Source organism: Ovis aries, chromosome 24, assembly GCF_016772045.2.
Source record: "Ovis aries strain OAR_USU_Benz2616 breed Rambouillet chromosome 24, ARS-UI_Ramb_v3.0, whole genome shotgun sequence".
Taxonomy (NCBI): domain Eukaryota; kingdom Metazoa; phylum Chordata; class Mammalia; order Artiodactyla; family Bovidae; genus Ovis; species Ovis aries.
In genome coordinates this window covers 4356920-4368869 of record NC_056077.1, presented here as the reverse complement: position 1 = coordinate 4368869, position 11950 = coordinate 4356920, and the positions used below count along the sequence as shown (strand labels likewise).

At 57.2% G+C, this 11950-nt stretch overlaps 2 protein-coding genes and 1 long non-coding RNA gene across 12 annotated transcripts in view; 1 reads left to right on the top strand and 2 right to left on the bottom strand.

Annotated features, from left to right (window-relative positions):
* Positions 1–53: 53 nt before the first annotated feature.
* On the bottom strand, positions 54–2575 carry NUDT16L1 (nudix hydrolase 16 like 1). 2 transcript variants are annotated; one of them, XM_027961162.2, is made up of 4 exons: positions 2411–2575; positions 2068–2328; positions 1142–1364; positions 54–330 (listed from the first exon to the last, which is right to left on the bottom strand). In XM_027961162.2, exons 1-3 carry the CDS (start codon positions 2561–2563, stop codon positions 1143–1145), a joined length of 636 nt encoding a protein of 211 aa, XP_027816963.1. In that variant the 5' UTR covers positions 2564–2575; the 3' UTR covers positions 54–330; position 1142. The 2 variants fall into 2 exon arrangements, with proteins under 2 accessions (XP_027816963.1, XP_027816965.1); XM_027961164.2 differs by lacking the exon at positions 54–330 and having other exon boundaries at positions 1991–2328.
* Positions 2576–2799: 224 nt separating this feature from the next.
* Positions 2800–9582, top strand: LOC114110676 (uncharacterized). Of its 5 annotated transcripts, none has more exons than XR_009598303.1 (3): positions 2800–3335; positions 4991–6713; positions 8839–9582. It is a non-coding gene; the product is annotated as an uncharacterized LOC114110676 (long non-coding RNA). The 5 variants fall into 5 exon arrangements; XR_009598304.1 differs by having other exon boundaries at positions 2800–3978; XR_009598305.1 differs by having other exon boundaries at positions 2800–5355; positions 6624–6713.
* The window catches only part of MGRN1 (mahogunin ring finger 1), a 36798-nt gene continuing 34376 nt past the window's right edge, over positions 9529–11950 (bottom strand). For 3 of the 5 annotated variants that reach the window (XM_060405636.1, XM_042239813.1, XM_042239814.1), the window contains one exon: positions 9529–11035. In XM_060405636.1, the coding sequence (XP_060261619.1) occupies positions 10923–11035 (113 nt within the window). In that variant the 3' untranslated portion in view covers positions 9529–10922. The remainder of the gene's footprint in view (positions 11036–11950) is intronic. The other 2 variants (XM_042239815.2, XM_042239817.2) reach the window with 1 other exon arrangement.

Here is an 11950-nt window from a genome sequence, read left to right as displayed (position 1 = left end):
CACAGAGCCCCTCCCGACAAAGCTACCTAGCAAGTGAAGCACGCCCCAGAAAATAAGAGGAACAAGGTTCAGGTGTTTTATTACAGAGCCAGTGCTCCTGCCCACACGTGCCAGCGCTGCACCAAGGCTCCAAGGCGGGTGCCCAGGCTGGGGCAGGAACCTGCTGTCCTTACCAGCCAGGCTGGTACCACGGAAACCTCAGCATCACTGAGAAGTCTTTTCATACCTAGGAGACCGCCAGTGGCGACCCTCCTGACCCGGCGGCTCCACTCTCACTGCACACTCAGCCGGTGCTGCCAGACCGTCTCCTGGGGGTGCCCGCGGAGGGTGCTGCCAACAGAGGGGGAGGCTCTCAAAGCAGGCCAGAGCAGAGCCACCCAGACCAGGAGAGGGGCGGAAGGCCTGTCACTCTCCATGGAGAAACCACCGGATCAGGCTCATGGCCCAGTGTCCACAGCGGGCAGGGCCACAGTACCCACAGGGAGGTGGCCGCACCCTGCCTGGGAGGGGCAGGCGGCCTGGGCTCCAATCTCAAGGGCCCAGAGCACCAATCAGGCTCAGCCCCAGCCCTCAGTCCCTGGGAAGCAGGGAAAGGACACCTGCGTCTACCCCAGGCCTATAGCCAGGACCGAAGAACACACAGCTTCCCTGTCCCTCCAGCAGCTGCATCTACACCTGGGCCCCATGGCCCTGCCTGTCCACAGGGACCAAACCCAAGGAGGTACCCGCAAGTAAAGCTAACAACCAAAATTCACAGTGTCACACCTAGCTCAGGCTGGGGCTGGCTCAGGGCAAGATGCAGGAAAGACTCAACCCAGTGGTGGGCCTCCTCAAGAATAAAACTGCCCTGAGAACCAACCAGCTTCTCCAGGGCCCTGTGCGTGCACCAACAGGCGTCAGACAGCCCCTGGGCCCCCCGCCCCCTCCAGTCCACAGTGAGATGTGTGGAATGTGCCTCAGCATGGGTGTGCCCAGGCCACCCCCCAGTAACTGCTCAGGGCACTGGAAATGACAAGGTGCCCACTCCCCCAGTCAGGTGGGGCAAACGTAGCACATGCTAGAAGACAGGCCTGCAGGAACACAGCCCACAGGCAGACAGAACTGGGGAAGGGGGGCAGGGGCAAAAGGGTACAGGAGGCACCTCAGGAGGAAGACGGGAGCAGCTTCTCCAGGGCTTTCTTCTGCTTCTCCGTGGCGGCAGCCAGGGCCTCAGCCAGCTTCTCCTCCGGCATCATGTTGAGCACCTTGAGGGCGAACAGGAGCTGGTACTTGGCTGTGCTGATGAAGGCGTTGCTCAGGAAGTTGGGAAAGCCCCCGACTCGGTCCTTCTGGGTGTACAGAGGGACACGGACGAGTCCCAGTACCTGCGGACAGGGGATGAGGGTTGGAACCAGGGCCCTGGGGACGGCAGGGCCGTTGCAGGAGGGGCTGATGAGCCACTAGGCTGGGGGTAAGGCAGCCAGGTTGAACCAGGACATAATGTGAGGCCCTGGCGGGGGTGGGGGGCAACCGGCTCCCTCGGGAAAATACAGCTCCTCCTTTCCCCCAGCGAGTTTCAACCCCTGCCCCCATGCACGTACCCCGCCCCCAAGTCCTAGCCCTCAGTCCCTGGCGAAGCCCCCAGTCCAGACCCCATGCTCCCTCTTCCACCTGATGAATCCCAAACACCCCGTGTCACCCCCAGGCCTTCTAGGCGATGAAACCCACAACTAGAAAGAACCGTCGCGCCCCCACCACGAGAACCCAGACTTCTGTACTCTGCAGTTCACACCCCCCGGGGCAGGCACCGCCCCTTCCCAGCCTCCCACCGATCCCACGCCCCCACTCCCAGGATTGGCAATGGCAGGCAGCAAGGCAGATGGAACACAGCCCCGAGGGCGCCCCGGCCCGCCTCCCACCCTGCCCGGCCCCTGGTCCCTCTCCCCACCCCGAAGCTGAGACAGCGTGACCCTCCCAGCCCGGCCAGGGAACCCTCAGGGGGACGTGTTACCCATCGGTGCCTTCCGCGGGGCCAGAGCCAAACCCCGGGGCGGGGGGCGGGGCCCGGGGCCCGGGCGGCGGCCCCACCTCCAGGCCGTGGTCCCGCGAGTGCACCGCGCTGATCTCCACGGCGTGCAGCTGCTCCAGCGTCAGCTGCCGCGCGTACAGGTGCGCCACGACGCGGTGCGGGCCCTCGGTCAGGTGCGAGCTCAAGTAGTCAGCCTCCGTGAGGCGGAGGCAGCCCAGGCCCAGGCCCAGCACCCGGTTCAGTCCGTCCTCCAGCGACCAGAAGCGCCGGTCCACGAAGCCCCCGGGGAAGCCCAGCAGCCCGTCGAAGCGCATCTGCATCTGCAACGGAGCGCCGGGTCACGGGCGCGGGTCCGAGCGGCGGTGCCCCGTTCCCCGGCCGCCCGCACGCCCGCGTCCTCACCAGCACCGAGAAGCGCATGGGGATGCGGCCGAAGAGCTGACCCGGGTTCGCGGCGTACAGCATAGCGTGGCACGAGTGGCTCCAGCCGGGGCCCAGGCGCATCGCTTCCACCCGACTGATCCGCTTCAGCTCCGGCACCGCCGCCGCCGACATCTTGGCACCAGCACCCGCGGCCCGGACGCCGCCCCTTAAGTGCGTGCGCGGCCCACCCCCGCTCGGCGCGGCCAATCCGCGGGCAGCCGCGCCCCGGCCCCCGCCCCTCCACCAATCGCCGGCGCGCGTCGCGGCACAGCCGTAGCGGCGCCCCGGCGCATCGTTGCGAGGCGCAAGGAGCGTGCGCGGGGGCGCGGCGGCGCGCGCCCCAGCCACCGCCCAATAGCCGCGCGCCCAGAGCGTGCCCCGCCCACGGCCCGAGCGGACCAAGGGTCCCGGAGGCCCGGAGGCCCGACGGCCCGAGCGCACCCGAGTGGAGCGCGGACTCCCGGTCCCCGGCGCGGGGGCGGCGCCCGTGGAGTCCAGGCTCAGCCTGCCCGCCCCAAGAGGGAAGAAGTCTCAAGATCACTTTGCGCCGGGGCTTCCCCCAGCGCCCCTGGCAGCGCCGCCCGGCGGGGCTCCCGCCGCCAGCTCCAGGCTCGACCAGCGCCGGCCTCTGGGGCCTCAGCTGAGCCCTGGCATCACAGGGCGAATCCTCCCCTGCAGGCATGCCAGCCCCATCGTTCTGCCACCGGCTGAGCACTGGAATCCAAGGTTGCTGCCGTCGGCCTGCCTCTAGAAGAGCAGGACAGCGGGGGCCATAGTCCCAGTCCACTCTTAGCGCTGAACTGGGTGGGGGTGCATGCTGAGGAGCCCTGGGGCTCCCTAAGCCCCGCCTGCTGGGGCAGAAGTGATTGAAGTCCCCGGGCAGGGAGCTTCCCAGCTTGGTAGGGTAAGCACACTGAAACTGCCCACCCTGGCCAGGCACCATAGTTCCTGTTTGCAGGAGTTGTTTTAGGACAGGAGGTCCTGGTAAGGAACAGGAAACTAATAAGCCACCACCAACTGGGAGAGTTCGGGAAAGGTCAAAAAGTGACACCACATGTCCAACCACCTCTCAGAATCCATCTCACTGGCATCCATCTTGGCTGAACAAGGCCTGTGCTACCAGGAAGGACCCTGAGTCAGAACAATTGGCCAAAGACAACCTGGAACCTAATCCCATCACCGTAAAACGGAGACTGTGAGCCTCAAGGCAGAGCAGTCCATCCTGGTCTTCCCTTACCCTCCTGCTCTCCGCCCAGGTGTCCCTTCCCAGTAAAGTCTCTTGCTTTGTCAGCAGGAGTGTCTCCTCAGACTATTCATTGCCCAGTGTTACACAAGAGCCCACTTTGGGGCCCTGGAAGGGGTTCCCCTTCCTGCAACAAATAGCAACTCTGGAGGGGACTCTTCTTTGCTGCGACTGACATCCTGACCACTCGGGGTACTCAGGGACCAGCTTGCCCGCCGATGGACCAGACCCAGTGGCTGCAACTGGGACCTTTTTGTCCCTGCTCTCCTCTTGACACGGACAACTGGCCAGAGTGCCCTGACCAGTTAAGGAACAAGAGACTTTACTGACCTTTCTCCCCTTTGCTCTCTCTTTCTTCTCCTTAACCCTTCCTATCCTACTCTTTTTTCCTAGTCCCTTGGTCCTGGAAGCAGGAATCTGGTCAAAGGGCCTCGACCTGAGCTGAGGATTGGAGACTGATCACCTCCTCTTGGCAGAGAACTCAAATTCTAATTCTGTTCTGGTCTGGTTTCTCTTAAGGCCAAGTTCCAGTCCCCCGCTTCTCTGGAAGCCCAGGGTAAAATCCCGTGAGGCCTGGGTATCTGCAGGTGGCAAGAGACGTCTATAAGGCCACCCCTTTTGCCCTTCTCTCCCACCTCCTCCCCCTTCTTCTTTCAACCTGGCTTCCTTTCCTCCCTTTGAAATCTCTGAAGACTTGAGATATTTTGATTTACTCTGTTAGTACTTGGATCTGAAATTCTATGTCTCTATAGGAGGTTTTCTTAGAAACTGTAATCTTGTATTTAAGGGAGTGTTTTATGAGAACTGCCAGGTCTATGTGTGTTTTATATTCCGTGTTCTGATTTGTGATGCCCATTTTGCTTTGTGTGGCTACCATTCGGTTTAGACCTGCTGCCATTCTGTTAGAACTTGATTTTCTTTCCCTGTGCCTTGAGACCAGGGTTCTCAGGAACACCTATCTAGACCATCTCTTAATTCCTGAGACTGAGGAAAAATGGGGAGAAGTCTTTCTATAAACTAGTGAATTTTATATCGTAATGTCTAATGCATGACTAAGTTTAGAAAATGGAGCTAGGTCTTGCCTTGTATCTGTCTGAATATGTGTATGTCTCGGTATATCTTTGTTTCTGGATAACATTTTTGAGATTAATTTGTAAATTAGCTCTATTTAATTGACTTAAAAGTAAGCAGCTTACAAATCAGATAATTCTAAACTAAACGAATTCCAGGTTCACATGAAGTGGGAAATATTCAGTATTAAATTAATACCTGGTAACACAGACATCCATCAATAAGTATAATACTTTTGTACCTAGGTTTCCGTCAGTTTAGTCGCTCAGTCATGTCCGAATCTTTGCGACCCCATGGACTGCAGCACGCCAGGCCTCCCTGTCCATCACCAACTCCCGGAGCTTGCTCAACCTCATGTTCATCGAGTCGGTGATGCCATCCAATCGCCTCATCCTCTGTCGTCCCCTTCTCCTCCTGCCTTCAGTCTTTCCTGGCATCAGGGTCTTTTCCAGTGAGTCCGTTCTTTGCATTAGGTGGCCAAAGTATTGGAGCTTCCTATAGGTTTACTAGAGGTGAAAGAAGACTGTATTCTGATAAAAATTTGTCAGCAAGAAATGTACCTCATTGTGGAAAATACTTGAGGGAAACTAAGATGTGTTTTCAGTAGAAGGTATGAAAATACTGAAAAGAATTATGCATGATCAGGATTTTCTAAAATTGGATCACAATTAGTTGGATAAATGGATTTTGTTAGGAATGACACAGCCACAGGAAAACTGGTCAGAGCCAACTAGGTCCAGTGTGACAGAGTCGACTTTCACTAGCCCTTGAGCCTTGGTATATACACCCACTGTGACATAGCAGCAAGCTAAATGATACACCCATCAGCATCGACTGAATCTGACCAGATGTTCTAAACCCTTTTGATTGATTTTTTTGGACAAAACTTCTTAAATCGAATTCTGTTGAAGTTCTTTTGATCTCTAGTTAACTATGGGGTGCTTCAGAGCACCCCTGAAACATCCCATAGAGAGGTATTAAACTAATTGTGTTTATTTGGTTGGTTAAATTACATGGGAAATATTATCAAATGAGTGATAAATCCTCGCAGGTTATAATGTATGGTAAATATTACTAATATAGATATCCTAGACATTATATGGAGTTCCTAACATTCTGATATGTTCTAGTATTCTAATGAGAAGCCTGATGACTTCACAGACATTAACAAAAGGACTGAATGAACCAGCGAATATGCATTTAGCTTTTATGGTTTCTATCTGAAGAAAATCACAGGTTTGAATCTGTGTTTTTGGGGAGTAGAGGAAACCTTCCCCTCAAACTAATTATGACAAGAATTTGGTAAAATTAGATGTTTACAAACAAATAACAATTATATTTTCTATCTGACTTCTTCAGAAATTGGACACTCTTGGTTTATAGTAACTTTATCAGATGAGTTAGGAAAGTTACCTCACTAACAGGTACAGAAATCTCAAGGAATTTTAAGACCTTGAAAATGGAAGAATTCACCTATATTGTTAGGTGAAATCTATAATAAGATTTTGGCATGACTTTCCCAGTCCTAAAAGGTTTTATTTTGAAAGTTCAGTCTGAGCCTTTAACAGCAAAGTAAAAAGTCTATGATCAATTGGTTATATAAACCAGGTTAGGCCAAATTTTTGAGAGCATAACTATTTTGCAAACTAGCCTTAATTTGGTTATATTTGATAAAAATGAGGGTAACTTTAGGGAGAAAAAGATGTTTCAATAAATGTTAAATCTCAGTTTGTTAATGAAGGTCTGTATCTAGTAAGACTCATTTCCTGGATAGTTCTTTGCTGTTATATGATATTAATGTAAAATGTAATTGAATTCCTAAAGAACACCCTAAGTTTGTTTCTGAAACTTACCTCAGTAATCTGTCTTTGGATAAAGATCAGATGTCTCATGAGCTGCAACCAGGACTGAAGAAGGACATAGTTCAAGGAACTGTCTCCAACCTGGATGGAAGGACCTTTTTATCAGGTACTCTTAACTAGCTCATGCACAGTGAAATTGAAGGGATATTGACTCAGACTAATTCCCACTTCCAAAGGCCCTACAGTGGACTGGTCTATAGAGAGGACAGTTGACCTGATCTCACTTTAAAATGATGCTCAAACAGAGGAGAAACTGGACTACCCAGGACGAGAAGATGACATCAGAGATAAGACAGCTTGCCCAAGATGCTGGACCTGACTAGTATGATCATTTAAAATGTTTTCTTGACTTCTTAGACTTTTGCATATAAATCAAATGTTTTTCTATCATAGGCCTGATCCTATGCTAGTTTTAGAAACAATCCAGATGTTGGGTTTGTGGCCAATTACCTGTGTCTAGTTCTGGGTTACCCTGGTGAATTTCTCTACTCCAAGGTGCAAACTGGTTGACCCTGAGAAAAGACTGGTTGACTTTAAAAGAAAAGAAAAATTATAGTCAGATCCAGGTCACTATTGATAATCACTAGATAGGATCCCCTCACCTGGCCAGTTAATGATGCCTGCTGTGACCCTGGCCGTAAGTTTGAGTTTATGTTGCTCAACATAAATGTTGAGTTTACTGTTGCTCAATTAGAGCAACAAGCAAAGTTTCAGCGAAGGAAAAAACATCTCCTGCAATTATGGGATGGATTTATATAGATAACACCAGGCTATGGTAGTTTAGGCATCCATCTTGGCTGAACACCATGTGCGCCACCAGGAAGGACCCTGAGTCAGAACAATTGGCCAAAGACCACCCGGAAACTAATCCCATCACCATAAAACCTGAGACTGCGAGCCACGTGGCAGAGCAGTTCTCCTGGCTTCCCTTACCCTCCTGCTCTCTGCCCGCCCACCCCTTCCCAGTGAAGTCTCTTGCTTTGTCAGCAGGAGTGTCTTCTCGGACAGTTCATTTCTGAGTGTTACACAAGAGCTCACTTTCAGGCCCTGGAAGGGGTCCCCCTTCCTGCAACAAGCCCAGCACACCAAGTACCTTCCAAGTCAGACACCACAATGCCAAGTCCTGTTGGAGGAAACAGGGTCTCCCCCATCCAACAAGGGAGGACCTGGGGCTCCAATGAAGGGGTTTGTCTGAGGGCACCTGGCAGTCAGTGAGAGCCAGGGTCCCACCCTAGACTCCCACTGTCTCCCACCCAGTGTCCACAACAGAAAACCTGCGGAAGCGGGCCCGAGTTGCTTACCTGGTGTCAGTACTGGAGGAGGTGGTCCAGGGCTCAGCAGCATCAGTGGGGCTCCCCTGGAGTTTGTGGGGCCACGCACTCTACTAGCTGGCCCCAGCTTCATTTTTCTCCCGTGGTGGACACCGATTTGCACCGCAGCCTGCACTCAGAATGGGCGCGCTGTGGCACAGGCCCGGGAGAGCTGTGCAGTGAGGGCAAGCCCCAGGCACAGCGAAGGCTGCCCTGCGCAGGGCTGAGCAGGAGAGTGCCAGAGGGCAGGCAAGGGTTGGCAGGACCTGCCAGAAACTCAGTTGCATTGGGTCCACAGTGGGCTTCCATCCGGAGATGTTGGGGGTGGGGACCCAACAGAGAGGCTTTGGGAGACAGTGAGGGACAGGGAGGCCTGGCGCGCTGCAGTCCATGGGGTCACACAGAGCAGACGTGACTTAGCGACTGAACAGCAACAGAGAGGCTCTCCCCCACCGAGGCCCTCTGCCGGGGTCAGGGCCGGGATGGGGCAGCTTACCAAAGGGAGAGCTCATCAAGGGGAGGGGCCAATTCAGAAGACGCTGCCTCCACGCCGTGCACACGTTAACAGAGGCGGCGGGTTCGTCCGGGGTCAGTGTGTAGGGGGATCAGTGCAGCCCACACAGGAACCCGTGTGACACTGCGCGTCCTCCCACACTGGGGTCACACCCGACCAGGCACGACTGAGGGTGGCAGCCTTGCCTGGAGTAGGGACAGGCTGCCCCAGTCAGAGGGCCCACGGGAGCCACTTGGAACCGAGTGCAGAGGAGCCAGGACCCACCTGACAGGTGGTTCTGGTGGTGGGTATGCCACTTCTCAGCCTTCCCCTACTGGGAGGCTTGCTGGTCCGGGGAGCTGGGACCAGGCAGGGGTTCTGGCTGGGTGCCAGCATCCTTGCAGCCGAACCTAATTTGCTCCCCACAGGACAGCTGGAGAAACCTGCTCCCTTGCCAAGAAGCCTCTGATCGCTCCTAGACTGAAACTGCACCCCACACCCCCAACTCTGATGCTTGGGCCACTCCAAGCAGACACACCAGGCCCACTCTCCAGGCCTGTGTCCCTGCTGGGCCAACTGCTGGGGGGCAGCCTTCAGGGCTCAGTTGGAATGTCTCCTCGGTGGAGCCCTCCCCAGCCATGGGTTAAACCCGCTCCGTCTCATGGCCTGCCAACTCGCTTTCTAATGGTCCCCAGACCTGGGAAAGACTTGGATGACTTGTGTGGCGTCTCGCTGACAGAGGGCAGGCTCCTGGGGGGCCTTGCCTGTTTCGCCCTCTGCTGGCACAGCAGGCACTCAGTTCAGGGTAGCGGGATGAACCGGCGACGGGTACGCTGCGTCACTGGCACACCTGGGGGCCCGGGGCTCCGCCAGCCGCTCAGGAGGCAGGGCTGAGGTCTGAGGGTCCCACCCCCCTTTGCTCTAGGCCCACAGTCAGCATGGTGACAGCTGGAAGAGGAACAGCAGCCGTCTTCACGGCCTCCTGGAAGCTGGAGGTTTGCTGGCATCTTAGACTTGAGGGAACCGGGGCTGCAGCCATGAGCGGGCTCCCATACCACCCGGCCTCCCAGGAGGGAACCTGAGCCCAGCGGGGCTGGGCACGGAGGGAGCGGGTAGGATACTGCTGCGCGGTTTTATTACTATAAATATACAGTAAAAACGAACAAAAACTAGCCAATCAGAGTACATCAAATGACAGCACATGTGAGTCCAAGACAGGCCAGTCTGCACCCTGTCCTGCAGAATCACTGACACCAACACAGATGGTGAGAGGCTGGGGTGCTGACCGCGAGAGGAGTGAGCAGCAGGACACGGCCTCCCCGCCTGTGTGTGCAGGGGTGCGTGTGTGTGCATTGCCACGTGTGCCCCCAGGAGCACATGGTGGCCGAGAGGGGAGGGCACGCAGGGAGCCAAGGGGCTGGGGCAGGCCGCCCCGGCTGTGGCCTCTGCTCACAGGCTCAACCGGAGAGAAACGGGGGCGTCCCCCAAGTGCCCTGGGTGGGGCTGCCAGCCGCCCCGGGACCATGCTCCCTGGGGCAGCTCCACAGGGAGCCAGGCCCTCTCTCGCTGGCCAAGGGCCAGCTCCTGGGTGCTGAGACCCATCCACCAGGCTCAAGGCCCTGCACGGGCAGCCGGTCCGGGGCACCAAGGCCAAGCGCCCCCTTGGCCTTTCTGCTGCCCAGAAAATGTATCTTTAAAAGACGAGGTCACCTCAGATGGGATCCACAACCCCCAGGCAGGTCCCACCACAGGAGCCCCAAACTGAAGGAATCAAGAAGGGACGGTGAGTCACGTCTACATGGCAAACAGAGGGCAGAGAAGCCCAGCGGCCTGTCATGCCCCCCAGGGGGAGAGCAGTGCCACGGGCAAGTGGAACCCCCACCTGGAAGGTCTGGTAAGGTGTGAGAAGCTGCCTCTGAGAAGGCGCCGGGCTCAGAGAAGGGCCCAGACAGAACCCCTGCCAGTGGCCCGGCCCACGGCAGGTCTGGCTGCCAGGCCGGCTGACCTGAGGGAGGCGCCCCAGTGGGGCCAGTGGGGAGGGGAGGCCACACGCACGGTGGGGGACAGGCACTGTTTCCTTCATTGGCTGAGACTCGGCCCCTGCTTCCTTCCCTCCCAGAGTCCCGCGTCGTTCTGACGAGGCTGTGCTTGGTCCGCCACCGAATTCTCCGCTTTGCCACGTCCACTGGCGCCGACGGGCCCCTCACGGGCTTGGGGGCTGTGGAGGCCCATCCGGGCTTCTCATGGGCGACCAGCCCCCCGGGGCATGCGGGGGGAGCCCAGAGCTCGGCGCCCAGGGCAGAAAGCCGCCGTCCTTCATTGTGTACCATCAGCAAACGTTGACCGTAGAAAAGGGGAGTGGGCGGAGGCGACGGTCAGCTGTCCTCTCTGATGGAGGGTCACACGGCCCCTTGGAGCCGGAAACCACACCGCCGTGCAGACTGGAGGGTCCGGGGTCGCGCTGGGATCTTGGCGGAGGTGGGGGCTCTGTGCTGCCAGCCGGGCCAGGCTCTCAGAGCGGGGTAAGCTCAGCAACCCTGGGGTCGGGGCTGGGGCCGCCAAGCGGGGGCCGGGGGTGCCCAGCGATGTGGAGGCTGCGGGGAGTCTCCATGGAGGTGGACCATCCTGCAGGGCGAGAGGGCAAAAGTCAGCGGGCAGCCCACGGGCTCTGGGCTCCCGCAGCCGCCCAGCATGTTTGCAGCGGGGCACACGGCAGGCCGGCGACCTCGGCCAGCTGAGGGGTGCCCACCGCTGGCCCCTGCCCACGCCCGCGCTGAGCTTCCTGCTTCTGCCGGGCCACTGTCCTGTCACCACTGGGTTCAGCTGGACTCGGTGGCCCCGGCAGAGGGGCACATGCAGTGGGGCCCAGGGCACCCCGAGAGGCACCCCCAAGGTGCTATGAACTACCCCTGTGTCAGGCCACCCCGGGCACTGGTGCCCTGGGGCGCCACACCTCGCAGGCCCCAGGCAGCTTCAGGGGCAAACCCAGGTGTCCCTGGGGCCAGCGACAGACCCTCGGGGACCCAGCGAGGGGACTGTCTTCTTAGGAGCTGAGGCTGCACACGGGAAGCCAGCTCTGCCATGCAACCCAGAAGACAAACACGGTTCTCCGCAGCCAGGTCTGAGCCGTTTCTCGCTTCTCGAAGTTTTACCCAAGTGGCAACACTATCTCCCAAGGATGAGGCTAGGGCCAACGTCATAAAAGTGCCAGGTCCGATTTCAGTTGAAGCTAAACACTGTCACAAAAAGCGACCAAGGAAGGTAGGAGAGGTCTGTGGGAGGAATGTCGTCGGTGGTGGACCCCGCAGTCAGGCAGCACGGCTGACTGGGAGGGGGGCCAAGTCCTCCAAGGCCAACAGCCAGGGGCGGGACCCCACCACATTCATCTAGAAACCCTGGGCCATCGAAGGCACCAGATTCTTTCTCTCCAGACTTCCCAGCGGGCTGAGGTTGCCTGGAGGCGGGGCGGGGGTCCCCCAGTGCCTCCCTCTCTTTGAGGTTGCTCTCGGAATGGCTTTCAGTAAGATGTCCATTTGGGCT

Bases quoted from the DNA above. Each gene is read 5' to 3' on its own strand.
- NUDT16L1 (XM_027961162.2), bottom strand. From the start codon at position 2,563: ATGTCGGCGGCGGCGGTGCCGGAGCTGAAGCGGATCAGTCGGGTGGAA. The intron at 2,329-2,410 runs GTGAGGACGCGG...GCTCCGTTGCAG, and splicing joins CCATGCGCTTCTCGGTGCTG to ATGCAGATGCGCTTCGACGG. The intron at 1,365-2,067 runs GTGGGGCCGCCG...CCCTGTCCGCAG, and splicing joins CGCGGGACCACGGCCTGGAG to GTACTGGGACTCGTCCGTGT.